Genomic DNA, 22,176 nt, shown 5'->3' on the forward strand with positions numbered 1-22,176 from the left:
CTGCCCGGCAGCGGTACAACTTCAGCTTGAATTGACAAACATTCCATACAGTTTGCGTGCGATGCCGCTAGAGGTCGCTGTCATATATTTAGACCGTCAATCGTATCGCATTCAGTGTGAACATTTTTTTTTTTTTTGAAAATGACATTCGGCGCTGTAGTCGTACGAAACTGGTCAAAAGAGTGTTGTTTTTTTTTCTTGTTTAACACGATCATCATCATTCGTACACACAGTTGTCACAACAAGAAACAGAGTGAAATGAGAAAACAAAGTGTATAGACAAGCTCAGTTTTTAATTATTTTAACACATTCGATTTGTTTGTTTTCTGAATGAAACACACTTGGAATTTCTAGATCGGCAATATGTCGAATAAATTTAATGGTTTTACAGTGGATGAAATTCACAAAATTAACACAAAAACCGAACACGGTAATTATTTTACATCAAGTTTTTGCCATCTTGCTCTCTCTTTCTCTTTTGCCCTCTTCTTCAGTCTATTTTCTCCCACCTATTTATATAGCGTAGCTTTCATTTGCTGGGAACTATCATGTTTTGACTCAAACATTTCACATTGTTGTTTAGTTGTTGATGATCGAATTAATTTTTGTCGTTTGTTACAGTTAAACGGTCAAATGGAGGGACAGTGCGCAAGCATACAACAAAAAAACTGAATGGAGACACAAAATCAGCCGATCGAATTGCCAAAAGTGATATAAATCAAAATAATGCAATTAAAAATGCAACGTCAGCAAACGATACAAATTTATCGGAGTCAACAATTCAAGCATTTCACGATGCAATGCATTTTAAACCTTTGTCACAGACACGTAGCACAAACGATATGGATACTGCACACGACAATTTAAATACCGATCATGACGCAATAAATTCAGATCAACAAGTTGAAAATACCGCCGATAATATGGTAAATAATAATTGTGCGAACCAAAACACGGAATACGATTTAAATGATCGCGCAACATTATTCCAAGGAATTTCACTGAAAGATTTTGAAAAGCATCACAAATTAATGAAAGAATCAAACTTGGAGAAACGTAGACTACTCAGCAATGCAATCGAACAACGGTATGATCATTTATCTTATACATTCCAATCGTTTCGCTAATTACCGAATTTTGTTTTCAGTTTTGAACAGTCCATAGCCGAAGCAACAAAAATTGCCAAAATTCGTGAAGAACTTGATAAACTGGATCAAGAACTGGCCGCCGATGTTGAAATACTGCGCAAAGAAATTGAAGCCGTTACGTTACAGTATACAGCAACAAAGTAAATCATTAACATTTCGATAAATTCGCCGAAATGAAATTGAAAATTAATTTGTCTTGCATTTTGTAGGGAGTCCTATCATCAAATTGAATCACAATTCTTAACGGCAAAATTGAATTTGCATCACATTTCCGAAAAAAAGGAAATGCTTACAGAGCATTTGTGTACAATCATTTCGCATAATGAGGATCGCAAAGCGAAAAAATTATCCGAATTATTAGACAAGGTTGGCCTAGACGCAGGCTCCGACTCAAGTGCAAATGGAATTCACAACGATAAAACGTGACTCCCATTTTATATTAACTCAATTTATTTAAGACTAATTTTTTTCATTCGAAAACAACGACGCCGGCTAAATTGATGTTAGTTAACATTTCAACAGCAATCGTAGTAAAAATTAATATAGCAATAACCAAAAGTACGGATCGTACAACAACTAAAAATGTTCGTCGACTTTATGTTTAATGTTTATACTAAATATTAATGAACAAAATAAATGACACTCAATTTAAATCTAACGGTTCAATGTTGAGTTCTTTGCGTAGTTCAACGATCTTTTGATTCCATCGTTTTTCCCAGTAAACGTTCATCAATGGTTTCATGTGTTTGCTGGTATTCAATGCCCATGGTAAATAATGTGTGCGATATTTCTCGCGTTGTCTGCAAAAAAAAAAAAATTATTTGCGTATGTTGGACAGAGAGTAAACGTTCTGCTTATTTTATGCCGCTTTAAATCAAATGAACTCTGGCGAAATTTGCCGAAAAGAACTGGAAAAATAAACAACATATATTACACATGTGTGTTTGGTTAAGATGGTTTTCTTTGTCCTCTTTGGCTAAGCAATCATACTAATATGGAATTCATGTGAAAAGCTAGTTTGTTTATTGAAGCGAATAAGAATGCATGAGAGAAATGAAGACAAAGCGGAAAACAAACAAATAAAGTCAATGCCGCCAACGACGAGGGGAGAGTTTTGATGATATTTTGCACAATTCTATGTGATGCGTAATTAAAAAAAAACGAACAGAATATATTGGCGTGAGAGACAAGTTCGTCTATCTCTCTCCGCAGAGAGTTGTCGACCTCGATTTAAAGCCATCAGAAAATGAAAAATGCAAAAAGAGAAGAAAGATCACGTAGCGCGACAAATTACTATAATTTATTGTTTGATAAAAATGCAACAAAAGAAACGACTTACTTTGGACGTAGTCGCATCGCTCCAAACACAGCACCACCATAGCACATGGGCAAACCAATGTTTATCGCTTCGATCCACTTAACAGTAACCTCGCCGAGCATGTTTGTTGGCATTCCAAGAACGGTATGAATAAGGTCGTGGCATTCACGATACCGTGTCATCACATACATAAGTTCGGGATTTTGTAGAAATTTAACCGGCATACGCGAATCGGGTGTGACATTCTGTGCAAACAAAAAAAAAGAAGAAAATTCAGATTAAATCAGTGATGGTTTTTTCCTATCTGAATAGCGCTAGCTATTCGCAGCGCCTGTACAGCATTGCTGCCCAGATGCTGAATCGTAGCGGTTGCCGCACGCGCAACACACTTCGTTTGTACCACACAGAGCATATACGTTCGCGTTCGTTCTCTGTTCGACATGCGTTTGTATGCTGACTATGGTATTAGTGTATCATACTCTGTGAGCTCACTGGTTACTTAGACTATATGACAATATGTTGTGTGGTACAAAACGCGTGCGGCAACCGCTTCGATTCAGCATCTGGGCAGCAATGCTGTTCAGACGCTGCGAATAGCTAGCGCTATTCAGATAGGAAAAAACCATCACTGGATTAAATCGATGTCATTGATTTAAGAAGCCACCAAGAGGTATATATTGATTTACATTATCATCAAGGAATTTTTTATATGCATAGCCAAATGTATCGTTGGGTAATTTTCCCAGCGCATCTAAATCGATAGCGTTGGAATTAATTCGTGGTTGTTCGTCAAGAATTAGAAAGCCTTCTGGTGAATCTTTCATCAATTTCAGTGTATTTTGTAATGCATCAATGCCAGTTGTTTCACCTAAGCAAGCGATCATATCATGTCTGTGTATGAAAAAAAAAATGTACGAAATAAATTGACGACGGATGAGATCACTTGAAACTTTACCAACATAAAACCTGTTCAAATAAAAATGATTCAGTGTCATTAAAATGAGCGTGACGAAACATAAGCATCAAGGTTCAAGGTTGTCAAAATCGAGATAATTGAAAAACATAACCGGTTTTCTGTCACCGGCAGCAAAAACCAAATCAATAGTATTCTTAATAATATTCTCATATAACTGTGTTATGTGTATGCTTCGTCACCTCAAAAATATAAAAAAAACTCAATTTAATGACATGCGATTATGCTTCATCAATGAATCTTCTATTTTTTTTCGAATAGTATAATTTGAAGATAACCTATGTGGATTAATCAGTGCGGCTACCGATGACCCTATGCTCAAAATTAATCGCTGAACATTCGATATTTGTATGTAGTCGTGTTGAGATTCGCCAATGTTATGCTTATTACTTCCGTTGACGGTGATGTCGACATTCTCCAAAGTGTGATTAACGCCTTTATGATTGTCGACTTCGTTGTTCCACTTATGCGACATAAGCACATGACGTGTAGTCTGTACTCCAAACAATCGCGACGATAAAAATGGACGACGTATCATCGTTTTGTTTTGCTAAATAGTTTTCTAAGTGCTAAAGAAACCAAATAGAAAAAGAAACAAAGAATAATATAAAACTATACATGACCTCAAATTCAAATTCAAAAAACGAAAGAAAAAAAAATTCTGTCATATCCGCAAGGGATTTACATTTATTCAATGCATCTCATTGTTGTCGAGATAAAAAAAAAACCGACGATTATTTATTCAATGAAACGGCAAGTATGTGGCATTTTGACAGATTGATAATTGAAAGACAAATAGAATGTGTTTTTCTGGTCAATTTGTGACAACTTCGTATTGCTTTTGTTTATTTAAATTTTTCATTAACTAGTATATGCATTTGATTGTTGTGTTTTCATCTTTTTCTTCATCTTATTTATAACATTTGGTAAACATAAAACAAAAACAATGAATGGTAAATTCTATTTTTTAATTATGAAAAATTATATTAGAAATAAATGGAAATAACGACATGGCATTTGATAATACTAATTGCTCTTAATTTATAAATCGGATATATGATTTGATCGCTTCGCTTCGCTCTCTCTCTCTCTCTCTCTCTCTCTCTAGATCAAATATGTTAGATGACTGTTTCCATTTTGTTTAGGTCTTTTTTTGTTGTTATTGGTTAAACCCATAATTAAACGCATATAGTGACATGTTTATGATGAAAATCACCTAGGCCTTCTCTTCTCTTACGATTTTACGATATCGATTGGTCGCTTTTGTAATAATTAAATAAATTTCTTATCACACGAGAAAATGTGACTTTTCCAACCTCAAACTTTACCAAAAGCTTGGATTAATGCAAAAAAAAGAACTGATTTCATTTTTGTTTAAATTTAAATTTATGCCATATCATTTTAATTTCACAATTGCATCATTTAAAAAAGGAGATTTCTCTTCAAGAATTCAATTGATTGCATTGAATGTCACGAATATAAAAATTGGAAATTTTCGCAGTAATTTATTACATAACAAGCTCAAATAATCAACGACCATAAGTCATAGAAGTATACTTTCAATATACGTGGCTCATTTCGTGTATATGTGCTTTGTTTGTTTTTAAAGTATTTTCTCCTATTATTCAATTTATTCTTATTGTATAAAAATTCAATAAAATGGCATATGGTGGATTCTTTCATTTGTCCCATCGATTTCGATATCGCTCTAATCAACACTTAAAAAAAGTAGTTTTTTCTTATCTGTTTACAGTTTGTTGCAACCATTATGGGATCGAACAAACTATCGCATGAATTTAAATAATGAAAATTCTATAAATAATTTATATAATTTACATGACAATGCTTTGGCATATTTTTCCTTTTTCATTACCCTATCAAATTTGTCACATATTTTGATATTCGTTCTTTTTTTCTAATAAAATAATAACACATACAGAAAAAAGAAAACTTATTGATTATTGGCTACACACATGTATCAAGGCAATGTTAAGTGAATTGAACGTCAAACATGTGTCGTCCGTCGTCGATTTCTTTATCGTTTAGATCTTCGTTTTACACTTAATTATTGTTCTGTACAAATTCTCGACTATTTTAAGGTATTTAAATGACCACAAATGCTATACATTGTCCACATTTTTTGTTGGCATAATTTTGCGCGGTGTTTCTTTTTTACCGAATGTTATATAGGTGTAGAGTAAACTGCCCATAACACTTATATTAATGCCAATACAATTCAGCCATGAGAATATGTAATCCCCGCCGATGAACATTCCCAAGTATGTAACGCAGATATTCTTGAGACAACCGATGATGGTGGTGGTCAGTGCTGAATTGAATTGTGTGCACAATAGAATGCTGTACGATAGCACAAAGCCCATCACACAGCTGAGGAAAAATTGTATAAAAAATATTGGATTTGACCAATGTTCAAAATTGATGGCCGTCTCAATGTCGCCAAGAATCCAGGCGCCAATTACGGCTGGCACAAGCATTATCAATGAATTGTAAAACATAATCCCGTATTTTCCGATGTCAATTGTTTCTAATTTTTTCTTGAGAAAAACTCCATTGGCCGCTGTCAATATGTTTGTTATCATCACGTATGTATAACCATGTAAATTGAATGTTAAATCATCGCTAGCCGCTAATATTGCACCGCCAACCATACACCATACACTGAATTGCACCGGTTTCGATGGACGAATATTTAAAATCTTAAACTCAAGCATCATTGTCATCAAAATGGAAAATCGACGGATTGCCGTAAACATTGGCAATGGTAGTGCTTGCGTACCGCCCAGTCCAAACATCATATTACCAAAATACATTAACGGCAATGGAAATAGTTTTCCTGGTATATCACTTGAAAAATCTGCATATGTTATGATGCCACACTGTTTGCCAAGTGCCTGTGTGGAAAAAGAAATGAAAACAAAAACAAAATGGAATTAACATCCAATTTCGAATTTGCAGAGAGTAAAACAATGTTACTCACCAATATCACAATTCCGGCTACCATTTGGCCAATGCTGAGCGCCAAAAATGATGGAAATTTCCATGATGTTAGCACCGTTTTATTTACAACTGTGATAAAAAATGAGGCAATCCCATAAAATAGTGCACTGCCAACCTTTTTCAAATAAATGGCCCTTATGTGATTTGCATTTGATGCAGCCGTTCCGGCATCATCTTCTAATAATTTACTTTTACAATCGATTGAATATGCCATCGTTGTTCGTTTTTTTTTTATCGCATCAACACAAAGCGCTAAGAAAGAATTAGCCAAACTACTTTAGAGATGGTCAATGCCAAAAGCGTGACCACTTAATTTGTACACGTCGCGGTTACTTCCTTTTTATTTGTGTTCTTTTCGTTGTTGTTGTTGTTATTATTGTGATTCATTTGCGAGAATTACAATTGATTTAAATCTATTTATTTGTTCGATCGAGCACATTTCACAAAACTAAAAACGCATTAATGTTCATCACTAAGATTTTGAATGAAGACAGAAGCGTTGACACGCAACATAAATACACATTCACATCACATTTTTAGTTATAATCGTCTTGAGTCAGTGAATCGGTGTTTCACTTTTTGTACGATCCGCTTGACACAGAACTTAAACGCCTTGTACCCGCAACCGTCGATAAACATCATCTAAGCAAAATAATGCAAAGTATTTCCCACTGTCATGATAAGACGTGGCCATCTTGGTTTTGTTGTTCTTTTTTTGTTTCTTTCTCTCTCTCTTTTTTTTTCCTCTTCGCCGTGCGATTATGTTTTGATTTGTGACCGTAATCACACCAACATGTGTAAATCACTTGTGATACACAAGCGATGTATACGAATTTATTGTATAATAATCCGTCGCCTTAACATCGCCATTTAAATAATCATTCTTGTTTTTCAAATTTGTTTGTTTATATTGCAAAATGCCACACACCGTTTGCATTTAACTAATCTTAGATTATATTAGTCTTTTATTTATACGGACCTGTTGGAGCCAAGTGAATATTTCCAAAGGTCTTCTCGCAGAAAACAAAAAAATGAAATGTTTTGTATGCTCTGCCACTTAGAACGTCAATGTTTTTCTTCTCTCACGCTATTTGTCTTGTTCTATGTCAAAAATGCCGTCACTCTATCCATAAACGAACTGTCACATTGAATTGAATCTATTGCGTAAACACTGTTGTAGTGTTGCCATTGGCTATTTTCAGCGCTATATATTAAATAGTGGCACATTTTTTTCTTTTTTGAATTGTATTTTTTCTGTTGTACATTTGAATCAATTACCTGTAAAAAAAATGCATATTTATTTTTGATTGATTTGATTCGCGGGTCAGAGTCCAATTATATAATGGATTTTGATCGATAATTATGTTTGTCATTAATTTTGATAGTCAGTCACATTTTAGACTTGAACTTCCAAAAACTAATATCTCGATTTGAAAATCTCGATTTTTGATTGATCGAAAACTTTTCACTTTCACACAAATTTTTCGGCATTTTTTTCCATCTTACCGTTTTGAATGTATTTTTAAGTTTAAAAAATAACTGTTCTTGCTGATAATGATGTCAAATTTTCCCGTGCGAGAACTGGTATTTTTATGTACTCGTTATTGAACTAGATGCCACTTAATGTTGCATGTGTATATACAGTTGTAGACTCTCTTTAAATTGAACTCTCGATAGTTCAAATATTTCAGTGTTTTCGAACAAATTTTTGAAATTCCGTTTTTCATACAAATAGAATGCGATAATTCGAAAGAAATTTCATGTACATAACAATTTTGTTTTGCATGCATTTATAGTTTGTTCTGTCGATATTCGAACATTTTTAAGGCAATAGAAAACTGCTATGAAATATAGATATATTAAATCAAGAAGACATGGAAAGGAAATGAAATTGTATAATATATAGCAGTAACGTATTCAATTGTGGCTTAAGGTAAGATTGCGAACACTAAGATAATATCGGAACATGAAGGAAATAGCTATTTCCTGGAAACACTTTTCCGCATCAACATTCGAAAATCAAATACAGATAACGATTTAACGACAAACCGATTTATTCTGAAGCTCTTACACTTACACAGCGAACGTTGTTTCGTTGTTTCAGTTTTGTTTTTTGAATGTTGTAATTTTTTTTGCATAAATTTACTCTTTTCCATAAAATTTTTGTTATTATATCGCCGATATAATAGAAACTAAGCCCATTACGAGTGCTTACCACTGTGCGATATTCCTGGATATTTAATATACTTTACCACACCTTTGGAACATTTAATCATTAACGTAACTACATGTGACTATAGGCATTTATTAGCTACAACATTTGAAAAGTTATCTATTAATTTTATATTGGGGTGTGTGCGTTCGGGGATCTTTAGTCTTGTAATGAAATTCGTTGACATAAAATTGTACAGAGTCACTTGATTTGGCTTCAAAATTGATTTGCGATAGCGGTGTTCGGCAAAGTGGAATAAAATATGACTTCTATGAAAAGTAGAAAAAGGGAGAGAGAGAGAGAGAGAGTAAAAATGTGCGTCAAATAGATTGTACAAAAAATAATAATAATGGAAAGTGAAACCCCCTTAAGTTGAAGGTAAGAAGAACTCTGACAAATGCGATATTCGCGTATCTGTTACCTTATTATATCACACAAACTGATATTCAATATGAGTCTTCTATTATTCACCCATATTGTGAAGAGAAACCTTCTTTTAATGTTTCCATGTCATAAACATGCTAACGAATTGAAGGACTAAGATTATACTTTCGTTCGATTATTCTTGCACACATAAAAAAAATAATTGCTTCGCACCTACGACGATGATGACCTTCTAAATGCTGCAATGTTGCAAAGTTTTGTTCAATAACATGGAATCATTATTCTCAGTTTCGACATTTATGAGCCATTCTTATAGCACAATCCATGGCAATTTTGTGTTTTTTCTTTTTCTTTTCGTCTTCAACTTCATCTTCTCTTTGGATCTTTTTTCACTCTTTATGTGCCCACAAGTGAAGCGTATTGCTTTTTATCGTGTGCAATATTCTGCTCAGTTATTATAATAGAGAGAAATTGAGCCAGCTATTGCTACTGGTGAGTAAAGAGAATTCTAAATAAAGTTGTTTCTCTCGTCCATGGTGAGGGCAAAGGCAAAGGCAAAGGTATGACGCTATGATGATGATGATTGTCAATGGTTAGAAATAAAATGATAATGAATTTTGTCGGGCGTGAAAATGCTTGTTTTGCTTGCGACAAGGGAATGGTTGCAACAGAGAAAACGATGAAGATGAAACAAAAAACTTTTTGAATTGCCATCACTTTATTTTTAATTATGTATTAGCGTAAACATCATTTACGGATAGGAATCATACAAAGCGGAACGCATATTAGAAATGTACGCACACAAGTACATACTTCGTTTCCAAGCTCAATTCCCATTACATCCTTCATTCTCTATATCCTTCCAATTTGTATGAATGCCGTTGTAACCACCGCAAATCTCCATAGCATATCCGCATCGGCATATATGTATGACGTTTTTGGTTTTCATTTTCATTCAATTCAAACCGTTTCTCACTTTCTTCGTCATCATTGTTACAAACAAACAAACTGTATACGTAATTATGGCCCGTGGTAATATAATATACGGATCGCACATCGTTCACACATCTCAAATTGGCAATCGTACAACGATAAAAAGCCGGAAGAGAAGATGAACCAAAAGAAAATAATCATGCATAGTAATTTGTTTGGCATTCGGCGATGTGTTGAGTTTTCCATAAATTTTTCATTCATACTCTGCAGGGACAATCATCAAAAATGAACGGAAAGAGTCCGTTGATCCTTTATAATTGAGTTCCTCTTGTCTCCATTGGCAAGTAAGAGTATCACAACTGACTTTCTAAGTAATGAACAGCTAACAAATTATTTTAACATTTTCGGAAACTATTTTACTCGTGTTGTTTTTTTTTCTTTGTTACGTCAACATAAAACAACAAAACTAACGACGACAACATAACTTAGTATCATCATCATTTATAAAATTGATAGCATCTGTGCTTGAACTCAGCGACGGCATGTTTTACAAAGACACACATACAAAATGAACCCTGCTTGCATTATACAAATTGTGTTTGCACTTATCACGTTGAGAATAGTGTAACCCGAAACGTTCAACTCTATTTCAAAATGCAGCGACGCTGTTTTAAAGTGGATAAATACAATGCCACTGACATATACAGTGTACATTGTTACGATTTTAACGACTGACTATTTAAAAAAAAAATGTGTCTCTTTTATAAAGTTTCATTGAATCATTGTTTTAGTTATTTTCATTTTATTCAGTAGTAAAGATGAAAAAGTCTTAATTTAAAAGCATATATTACCATTTAACGAAAATAGACAACACTGTAATTTGATTACATTTTGAGCGATGGAAAAATTGAAAAAAAAAATCATCATCATCGAAATGTTTCAAATTTTATTGTCATTTGGCATTTGATATAAGATTATATTGAATTCAATTTTCAATGAAAGTTCGCACTTCATGATGAACCGCTATGTGCAAATGAACAAATGAGTGCGTTCATTTATTTACATTATTCACTGCATTATTATAATGTGCGGGAGTGCTGTGTCAATATAAATGCAAATGAGCAAATGGAAATCTATATAATATGTACGTAATGCTATCTATCTATACATATGCGTATGTTTGTTTGATTTTTCGACACAGTAAATAGGGCATATCTGCTCTTTTCGAATATGTATATAATTAATGTTCGCTGGGTTACAGTTACAGTTACTATATCCATTAAGTGATTTGGATAGGTGATGGTCGCGAATTAATGAATAAATTGTTTTGTCCCTTGACACATAGCTAGTATATGGATGTCACATAAAATGCATGCCTGTCAATACAATAGATCCTTTAAGTAAATACTGTGCATGGTGGCTATAGTGATCCTTGCTTGCGTTACGATTATAAACATAAACATGAATTCAAACAACTAAAGCACAACATAAATTTACAAAATTGTTGAAATATAACAAAAAAAAAACTAACAATAGAGACGGTGTATACTAGAAATATAAATAAATTAAAATAACTTAATGAATGTTTTAGTCTTTTGCATCGATTCCATTTGGAGACGCAAAAGAAAATAACACTCTGCGCAAATTACTTTGCATGATATTTTTGCATAATTAAATCAACGAAATAAAAATTGTTTACTACGTTTTAATTACATAGAAAATCAAATTTCCCCCCATTGAATTACAATGTCTTTTATAAACGGCACGAAATACTATCTACAAAATTGTTTGGAATTCACAAACGGAAGAAATGCAATACAAGCGAACAATAGAAATTTTCGTAAAATTTAGAGTAGAATTAAATTGCACAAAGTAATCGCATAAAATGGCCATATCGATAAAAAATGTTCTACAATTTGAGGTGTATATTTTTGTGGTTAAACAACATCAAATGAGCCCGGTTATTTCAGGCGAATCAACGAAGCGTACGCCCAACCAACCAAATACTATTTGGTTATACCGTAGCTTTTGTAGCCATCGAATGTGAGTATTTAAATTTATAACAGAGCGCGGTGACCCAAGATTTTCCGATGCTGCACACAAAAACTTAAAATGCAATGCAACGCAGAAGATGAGAACAAAAAAAAAATGCACGCAGAACCCGAAGACAACAAAAAAGTACACCCAATGTACTCGATAAACTTGTGTTATTGCTGTTTGCCGTACAATGCAAGTTGTAAAGGTCGGAGAAGTCTAAAAGAAAGCCATTAACGAAATGTATTCGATTAACGATGGTTGGAAAAAAGCCATGCATTCTTCTTTGTACAAAATGCAGATCTTTACAGAAGTGTCTGCTTCAATTCCACACCTCCGATTTCAGTTGTTTTTTCATTCATTGCGTTTACACATCGCACATCGCATACACAGTAGAACCGTAGTTGCACCATCACCACCGCCAATTGTTATCGTTCTCTCCTATTATACAGTTGCTATTCAAATGGAGCGAGCATTTTCATTTTTATTATAGCTTTTAAGTGTTTTTTTTTCACTTTTATTTTAGAAGGGCTATAATTATATTGCAAAATACACAATGCAATGCAATTCACAACACTATCTGTTCGCACTCCTGAGCCTCCCAGTTTTCACCAAACCTCTTGAAACACTTGCCGCATTCATTTTCCTCGTGTTTCTTTTTTCGCTTTATTCTCTTCATTGCTCTGTCTCTCTATTGCTTTTTATGTGTTTTGTTTTGTTATGGCATTCGTGATTCGTTTTACTTATCACTTCCATTCCGCTCCTTGTTGACATTCATGACAATCTTTTTTTTCATGCGGAAGCACTTACAGCGTGCAGCTACGATGTCTGTTCCGTTAAAATGTTGATCTCAATTTGAATAAATATATCGTCACTTATAATGGTATGTGAATGAAAAAACCATATACACACTCATATATACATATATATATTCTGAGTGATACATCAATGAACAGTATCAAAAATGAATGAAAAGTACAAATAACGAGAGAGAGTGACAGAGTGAGAGAGCACAAAAAAAAAAGAATGAAAAAAGTGGAATGAATGCATCCATCGTGCAATTCATTGCTTATGGCTTTTCAACACATGAGTGTGTTCATGTGTTGCACATTAGGGTGGATACAAGTTTACTCAGATCGAATGCATCCCAACCTGTCATTTTTAGTCAAATATATCAAATATTAAGACCTTTGCAACAAAATTTCGAATTTCGAACAATTTCAATAGATTTTTTTTAAAGAATATAGCAAAATGATGCATCAAAAAACGTAAAGTGTGAATATGTTCCTTCGCACATTGTAAAAAAGGAATGTCGGAAAATTGTATTGAAAATAAATATTTAAAAATACTTTTTCCCCAACGATTTTTTTTCCATAAATTCGGGATCTTTTTCGTGAAAAAACAAAAACAAAATGTTGACGCTAAAATCAATAAATTTGCTGGTAAAATTCAATATTTTATATGAATGGGCATGGGTACCCTAAAGTGGAGCACCGATTTACAAGGAGACATTTGACTTTTGTATATATTCTAACTCCTCTTAATGTGTTTTCCGTACCAAATGTACATTCAATGGATGATGATTATGATGATGCACAGCGCTCCGTAGCGCACCGGCTGTTTGTGCTTGAAAGAGAGCACATAATTTACTGTGTTTCCTATCATGTTTTACAATAGTTGGTTGCATTACTGTTGCTTTTGCAACTCCGACAACGCGACAATTCCAACACAATTCAAATACCATTTTTTTTCGAATTAAATACCATTTTGAAAGCAACTTTCTCCTAGACCATAAAGAATAATATTTAATCGATAAACAAAATAAATACAATTTACATAAATCGGCTTCATTCTTGCCCATTTTCTTGCTCCCGTTCATTGCGCTTAAAGATTACATTGCTTAGAGAAAAATTTGCAACGAAATAGTGTAAATATTTATTTAGGCAACATGTTGCACATTGACTTGGTTTTTGCATGGAATCGTCCAATCCTAAGGTTAAATTTGTTTCGAATGCAATGGTAAAAACAGACATTCAGAGACCATATATGCATTTCCGTTGAATATGAGAGAATGGAAAAAATATATAAACAGAAAGGACAGAAATGAATAGATGAAAGTGAATTATAAAAACGATGCGAGAGTAAAAGAATTTCTTTCATTGCTAGCAATCGTAAACAATTCACTGAATTGCTTTATTAGTCTAAGCTTCAGAAGTACCTCCATATTTGCGTATAAAGAATAAAAAGAATAATAATAATACAGACACACACACACATGGACAACAACGAAGGTGATAATACATACAGTAAACAAATCACTTCGTATTTTCTATGATATGATATGATATAGTGCTTTAAGAGTTTTAATAACTTTTTTTCTCTCATATTATCTCGACTTTTGAAAGATAAAGCATAAAGTAGAAGGAGCATCATCAAATTTTCAAGTACGTAATATGTAATGTTGTGTATGTGCATGTGAATTTAATTAGCTTTGATTTTGAAAAAGCTTCAGAATCGTTGCGAGAATTTTGTGAGAGTGTGTGTGTGTGTGTTTTATGAAGCATGAGATGAAAACGTATGAGTTTTGAACATTTTTCTTTACAATAGACAATTATTTGATAAACAACAAAAAAAAAACGCCTCAATAGATACATTATTCGATTTTCGTCGAAAAATTATTATTATCAATTTCTGAAAATGAAAATAAAATGTAAATAGATTTCTGGCACAAATCTGCATTGAATAATGTGTGCGCCCGTGATGATGATGTTGCTTCTGCTGTAGATATGTAACATTTTGATAGAGAACGAGCATACATACAACAAGAAAGCGTACATGATTTTGATGAAAATCCAATGTATCGCCGGTGGCGGCTGGCACACAAACACAATTATGTAAAATAATCTAAAAATACATAACAAAAAAATGCAAGTCAATTTCAATGGAAAATTGTTGTTTCGCATACTTATTCGAATAAATTATTTGGATTTTATGGAGAAATACAGCCGAGTATGTCCATGTCCAAAAATGTTTTCCACATTGTATGAAAGCACATATGAATGCGGGTCAATGTAGCCATCATATTCAAAATAACTCAATTTTAATGAGCTTTGAAAATCGAACTGCCTGCATTGTGGTTTTCAATACATTCATAAGCGCACACATAGCACATAGAATGTACAACACGTTTTGATCATCATCATCATTATGATCAGAGTGCATATCCAATGCAATTTATGTTACAATACCATTATTGCTTTTATTGATGTGGTATGGTGTGTATGTGTGTGTGTGTGAGTGCAAGTGTCCGTTGTATGATTTGTGTGGCGCGTGCATCGAAAAATGATTAAAATAACTCACAAAAAATATCTGTTAATTATTCCGTATGCAATTTGAACTTCATTACAAGATTTTCGCTAAAAGTTTCTACCAAATTTTACTTTTAATTTACTCCGTTCTTCCCCTCTTCAGTCTTCAATTCGGTGTATGTGCTTGTGTGCTTTTTTTTCTTCTGCAAAGCGTTCTTTTGCACACTTTATAACGAATTGTTTCAAGTGTAATGTGCAAGCAAGTGACAGTACTACCGACTCATGTGACATTATCTATCTCTTGGGGCACTATGTTACACTTGGTCACGATATTTTGAATAAAACGAAAACGAACGAACGAACGTTGTGTCACTCATCACAAACTGTGTAGAATAACCTGTCTATTAAATAAGTTTATCTGAATGGGCTAGAGAGAAATTGATAGAGAAAGAGAAGGAGAGAGAGAGAGAGAGAGAGCAGAAGAAATAAGGAAAACTTTGGTCGTACTCAAAACAAGTGACATTTCACATTGAAATAGATTGTTGTGCTCAAAACTAAAACTGAAACTTATTTTGTTGTATCAATGCTTTTGAATGTTGTCGGCTTGCAAGCAGATAGGTGCACACATTTCGAGCTTTTCGATATCTTTCTCTCTTTTACACACACACACACAAATGTACTTCAATTTTGGATATAATGTGTATACTAAAAGGTCAACATAATCTGTCATGGAAGAGTCACTCAGAATGTTGTTGATACATTCGTTTTACGTCGGCAATTCTGAAATGATATACATCCCGAAACCATAGAGAAGAACAGGATATTCTTTCATTTTTGGAATGTGTGTGCATCATCGTTCACCTTCCCTCCTCCTTTCTCTCTCTCTCTCTGTTCCTTTTCGTATATGTTGTAGCGTGCGATGCGGTTTATCGTCATATGAAAACCGCCGCATGTGCCTTTTTCCACAGTAACATCATTCAAACCCGTTCGGTTACATGAGAAGTGTATTGAAAAATCGCTTCATGAAATGGCAACACACAACGGGTAAAATGCTTCGTATGTGTCTATGTTACTGTTGCTATTGGTATTTCCATTTCGCTTGGGATTTCTTTGTACACTGCGCTATTCGCTTTTGGTCCGTTCTCTTCGACTCTTCGACTCTTGTGTTCGAATTGAATCGAACACACCACACCATCCCCTATTCATATACTATGCTGGTGTTGCTTTTGTAGCCGTCACTACTGCCATTGCCGCCGCCGTTATTGTTGTTGTTGCTGCTGCTGTTATCTAGTTTCGTCCGTGTGTATAGTGCACACTCAATGAAAATTGGTTTGTTCATTTTTGTTGTGTATTTTATTATCATTTGTGTCTGTGTTTTGCTGGATGAACGAACTTTTTGTGTTGAATACATTGTTTGTGTTTGGCTCATGGTTTCTCCTCATCAACTGAATGAAACATTTTTCAGTTGGGATCGAAGTTTGGAGTGAACTAGACGGATACGAACGCTTTCGGAGGTGAGATTAGTGTTATAATGACAATCGTGTGTGTCAATCGTTGTACTATTTTTCGAAATATAAATTTGTTAATCGCATCATTTTTTTTTTTTTTTTTTCGTTGTTGATTTTTCGGATCGTTATTTCACATCATAATCGTTTGTTTTAAAATAAAATGAATTTTATTCGAATTCATTTTTATCGTATTTGAAGTGCTTTATTTTTGTTTGGTGAATTTTGTCGTTGTCAATAAATCGGAAAAATAAATAATCAAATAAAATAGACAACATTTGGTGATTTATTTTATGGTGCTTCCATTTTAGATGATAAAAATATAAGTAAATAGATGATCTCTAAATAGCTTTGGGCGCCGGCATTATTATTTTTTGATCGCATTTAAAATAACAGTTTTAACTGTGAATTATCATCAATTTGAATAATTCTTCATTTTGTGTGTGTGCGTGTTATTGATATAGAATTAAAATCAAATTAAGACCGGCAAATATTTGCTGAAAAAATAATAATAACAGTATAACTCTCAACGTGAATGTGAACAGGTGCACAACGATTTAAGATAAAACTTATGCGAACAAATAAAAAAAAACGAAAACACAAAATCTCCAAGAAATATGATCGTGATGAATGATAAATGGATGTAAACAAGAAATTAGAGTTTAAATGAATAACGGAAAAACCGATTTTCATATTACACGATTTTCGCCTGCATGGAAGTGGTTCATTGTTCGTAATATTTCGAGCAAACTGCCAAAACGATTACAAAGTTTATATTAATGCTTTTTATCAACGCAAATTGAGTTGGTTGGTCGGTCGGTTAGAACTTTTACGTGTGCATTGTTCAAACACATTTTGATGATGGTGGATGAACATTTTTTTTCTTCGTTCGCTCATTTTGACAATATTTTAAATAAACATACTGACTGACTGACTGACTAAAAAGAAAATGATTTATGATGTGATGTGAATTGTGAAAATATTCTATTGTTTCAGCACATAAACTCACTTCAATTTTTTTAACTTTTTTGTGCATTTGTGTCTTGACTTTTCTTGTCTTTGAACAAGAAGCAATGCAAAATCATTTCAACAACAAACAAAAAGAGCACGAGTGATAGAGAGAGAGAGAGAAACAGAGTTGATAACCTGTGTACAAACTACTGTACATCATCGAAATGTTTTTATAGCATAGCTACACAACGGATTAAACGAATAAACATCAGTCTAACTGATGTTCGTTCGTTTATTTCTTTTGAATTATCCGCATGTACGATTGCGGGCGGAATTGTGATGCTTTTGCAGCTCTATCTTGAGAAGATAAAATACATTTTTACGAAAAGTGACAAACAAACGAATTTCAAGCGATTTCTTTTATTTGTTGTTGTTATCTTTGATGAGACTTCAAATTATTTCTTTTATTTATCGTTTTTTTTCTTCGATTTTTATATTATGTACTAAACCATATTATATATTGGGGGACATAACCAAATGGACCAAAACAAACAAATTTTATGCTGTGTGTCTTCATTGAGCTGTTGCCAAATGTTGTATTTATACACATAATACGAAAAAAAAAATCATCTCACAAAATCGTTTACACAGAGAGCATAGGAATTTCGATCCAAGAAATGCATTTACCTGCAAAAATCAATGTGCAACTTCTTATATGTGCTGGTAAGTATACGAGATACGAATTCATTTAACCGTGATAAAGGGGATATGGCTCTATCGACTTTCAAAGAAAGACAGTAGCTTTATAGATATAATCCGCATTTTTTCCCATTCTTTTCATTTGCTCATTAAAAATAGATGAGCGATTTTTTACAGAACATTTAAATTAATCGATCGAAATTGAGAATTGTTCAATTGAAAAATGCCAAAATGAACTGTTTAAAAATGCAGAAAATCAATTCTGTTCGTTTATGTAAATGGTTTATAATTGATGTTTTGGGATCAATGGAGAAATAACAGAAAATCAACTCGAATAATCATCTCATATCGAATGTTTACACGATGATTTCTAATATTCCGGTGTTCAACAAAACATCATTTTCTATATGATAGAGAAAAGAAGACGTTTTATAGAAAACTAGTGGTAGTTAAGGAAAAATATATTAGAATTTCTGGCAACTACCAAAATGTTTAACAAAAATACAATTTTTGCCCGATGGCATACCACCATTATTCTTGCTACATTGTAAGAAACATAAATGATATTGGTTTATCTTTGATACTTAGAAAGTCAAAGTAGATTAACAAAGCTTATGAATCCAAATTCAAATCGATTCGATGGTTTCACCAGTAGATTTTTTTTATTATGATAATATACTGTACACTGTGCATACCGAAGTGGCTTACACAATGCCTTCAGCTTGCCAGTATTGTTGGTATTATATGGGTTGTAATAAAAAAAAAAGTTTGATGGTGGTTAAGCGGTGATGGCTGCATTGCCACTCACCAAGTATGTGTTGTTGAGTTTTATATAGTTTCACATGTCACTTTGGTAGTCTGAATGATTTTTTGTATGCATTTTTGTTTTCATTGGGATGATTATTTCAAAACGAATGGGTTCTCTTTTGTTCAAACACAATAAAATAAGCTTTGAGCTTTTCATAGTCTCCCCAAAAAAGTCGGATATTAAATTTAAGGAAATATGATTTTTAGTATAATGAATAATTGTGATCGATTTAACATAATATTCATCTCTTGTTTTCCTGTCATTTCTCTCTTTCTCGCTATTGGAATTGCCATTGCAGAGTTCTTTTATGTAACAATCGCATCTCTAGTTGATAATGGTGTCCAAGCACCACTCTTTGTGCAAGAGCCAATATCTGAATTGGTATTTAGTAATGAAAGTGGTTCACAAATATCGTGTTCAGCTCATGGGAATCCAATTGTGACGTGGGTTCAAAAAGACGGTTCGCCAATATCATCGGTGCCGGGATTAAGGTATATTATTTACAATCACATAATCATAAACATTCGCATCATCTTCAATAGTCTGTTTGCTATCTCGTCTACATTTGCATCACTGTCGGTCTCTTTATGAATTAATTCCTTCTACAAAAGGCCTACTACGTCACACAAATTTTAAATTTATATTATGTTTCGTTTAATATTATTATACATGTAAGAAAGTTGATATTTTCGGGAAAAGAAATTCCCGTTTATTTCATCAATTATTAACATTGCTATTCTCAAAGCGTACAACGTACTGCACTGTATTTTAATCCAAAAGTTTATGTGTTGCAAAGCTTCGTTGCACTATAGTGAAAGTCTTGAAAATACACTGAAGATGAACACAACACAACGAAGACGAAGAAAAAACAAATGTGACAATAAAAATAATTAGAAGCTTCATTATTTATTTGTAAATAAGCTTATACCATCTTCTCTTTAAATAATGTAATGCAATTTTGCCTTTCATGTCGGTCGAAAACACATGCATGCAGACAAATTTTGCCAAATGGAACCCTCCTCTTTCCCCCATTTGCGGGGACATATTATCGAGCTGATGTGCACGAGACAATTTATCGATGCAAAGTATCGAATCAGGTCGGTGCCATTTTAAGCCGTGATGTTCACATAAGTGCAGGTATTTTTATACTTAAATCATAAAACAGTCCGTTTAAAATAAATGGCATTTATTTTTATTTTTGCATGCAAACAAAAAAAAATGCGATCTAAAATATTATATGGAAAATCAGAGAAAAACTTATTATCATTCATTATTTAGTGTTTTCGCATTTATTACGAATCCTGAACAGACATTTCGGAAATTCAATTAATTGCAATCGTAAAATAACTAATTTTATATTGCAATAATATTGCACATTTGATAGAAATTGTAGCCCCCGTATATATCGAATTGGTCGTATGTGTCTGATCGGGGATAATTTTTCTCGGTAGAAATACAATAAATATTTAATTGAGCACTAATACAGACACTCAACTCATTTCTGTTAGTTTATTTGTCAGAATGGCTTTTCTCTATCGCTATCACTTTCTTCCTTTCGTTTGTATCACTTTCCATTCCGTAGTTGTGCGGCAACCATATGATATTCGAGTGGATGGTAGTGAGGTATTCATGGGAAATGTGGCATTTTTGCGGTGTTTTATTCCAGAGCATGTTCGAAAATTTGTTGCGGTATCATCGTGGTTTCGTGGCGATGAAGAGCTACTTGCCGAAATGGCTGATATGGGTATAAATTCACATAAATATGTACACACACACAAATTCCAATAGACAATGGCATAATAGATGATCTGACCATTAATTCATTTCAGTAGAAATGGACATTCACTAATCTAACAAAATATGTAGATATCCATTAATTATATGGTTCACTAAAATTATTAGCAAATGAAAAATACCCAAATTTTATCACTTCCACACTGAATTATTCGTATTAATGATTATGTTGTATGAACAGGAGGAAGATATTTTATGACGTCAACCATTGGAGATTTATACATTCGTTCCGTAAAGTCTGATGATAATTTGAAAAAGTTTTCATGCCAGACAATGAATAAAATAACCAAAGAGCGAAAAATCAGCGAACCCGTGCAGTTATCAGCAAAAGGCATGTTTTCTCTCTTTTTTTTACCATTATTGATCTGTTACAATATTAAAATTATTATTTTAGTGCTGATACCATCAGATCACACATGTCGGCGAATTTAAAACTTTTAAATGATGTAATAACATTTATCCATTGATGGATGAACGGTTTTATTTCAGATATAACAACGAATATGGCGCCAACAACAAATCAAAAGCCAGTACTTAACATTTATGTCGATCATGGTAATGATATTCATTTACCCTGTAATATTCAAGGAAGCCCACTGCCATTCTATACGTAAGTTTATTTGCATTATTTCGATTTTATTATACCGTATATATCAACGAGAGATGGGTTAGAATCGGTTGTCGATAAAAAATAATTATTCAACCGTTTAAAAAAAAACATTTCAGTTGGTATCGTGTGTCCGATTCAAATGCACTGTATCCGGTACCATCGTCACAACGAATAATTCCCGCAAATACTCTACTTTACATAAGAAATGCAGATGAACGTAGCGCCGGCAGATGGGTAAGTTCCAGTCGCTTTTTTTATTAATTCCAACTGGTACATACAGAAAAGCAAAGTGTCCCCAAAGGAAATCATTAGTATATTTAGTGAGCATCAAGCTCTGTCTTTCTATCTTTCTCTCTTGCACACACACACACGACTTTTCCCTGTCTTTTTTTTCACTAAATACCCTCATCTCATGTAAAATTCTTCAAAAAGTTTTTCGTATTAGATTTGCCATGAAATCATTATTATCCTTTTTTCTCAC

The 22,176-nt window shown here is 33.3% G+C and overlaps 3 protein-coding genes across 7 annotated transcripts in view; 2 read left to right on the forward strand and 1 right to left on the reverse strand.

Moving 5' to 3' along the window:
- The first annotated feature begins 148 nt into the window (after positions 1–148).
- Positions 149–1,806, forward strand: LOC116337670 (RAB6-interacting golgin). The gene is made up of 4 exons (XM_031762430.1): positions 149–430; positions 622–1,087; positions 1,148–1,288; positions 1,358–1,806. Exons 1-4 carry the CDS (start codon positions 364–366, stop codon positions 1,572–1,574), a joined length of 891 nt encoding a protein of 296 aa, XP_031618290.1. The 5' UTR covers positions 149–363; the 3' UTR covers positions 1,575–1,806.
- Positions 1,576–7,569, reverse strand: LOC116337610. The gene is made up of 6 exons (XM_031762288.1): positions 6,438–7,569; positions 5,566–6,351; positions 3,718–3,989; positions 3,153–3,357; positions 2,488–2,711; positions 1,576–1,948 (listed from the first exon to the last, which is right to left on the reverse strand). Exons 1-6 carry the CDS (start codon positions 6,669–6,671, stop codon positions 1,792–1,794), a joined length of 1,878 nt encoding a protein of 625 aa, XP_031618148.1. The 5' UTR covers positions 6,672–7,569; the 3' UTR covers positions 1,576–1,791.
- Positions 7,570–16,558: 8,989 nt separating this feature from the next.
- Positions 16,559–22,176, forward strand: part of LOC116337352 (Down syndrome cell adhesion molecule-like protein Dscam2) — a 30,444-nt gene continuing 24,826 nt past the window's right edge. For 3 of the 5 annotated variants that reach the window (XM_031761801.1, XM_031761807.1, XM_031761806.1), the window contains exons 1-7: positions 18,289–18,507; positions 19,590–19,782; positions 20,286–20,428; positions 20,874–21,035; positions 21,267–21,416; positions 21,575–21,695; positions 21,812–21,929. In XM_031761801.1, the coding sequence (XP_031617661.1) occupies positions 18,345–18,507; positions 19,590–19,782; positions 20,286–20,428; positions 20,874–21,035; positions 21,267–21,416; positions 21,575–21,695; positions 21,812–21,929 (1,050 nt within the window). In that variant the 5' untranslated portion in view covers positions 18,289–18,344. Of the gene's footprint in view, positions 16,658–16,793; positions 16,843–18,288; positions 18,508–19,589; positions 19,783–20,285; positions 20,429–20,873; positions 21,036–21,266; positions 21,417–21,574; positions 21,696–21,811; positions 21,930–22,176 lie in introns of those variants that run through there. The other 2 variants (XM_031761804.1, XM_031761805.1) reach the window with 2 other exon arrangements.

The sequence above is a fragment of the Contarinia nasturtii genome, unplaced genomic scaffold (genome assembly GCF_009176525.2).
Source record: "Contarinia nasturtii isolate CC-2019 unplaced genomic scaffold, AAFC_CNas_1.1 Cnas_scaffold_285, whole genome shotgun sequence".
Classification (NCBI taxonomy): Eukaryota; Metazoa; Arthropoda; class Insecta; order Diptera; family Cecidomyiidae; genus Contarinia; species Contarinia nasturtii.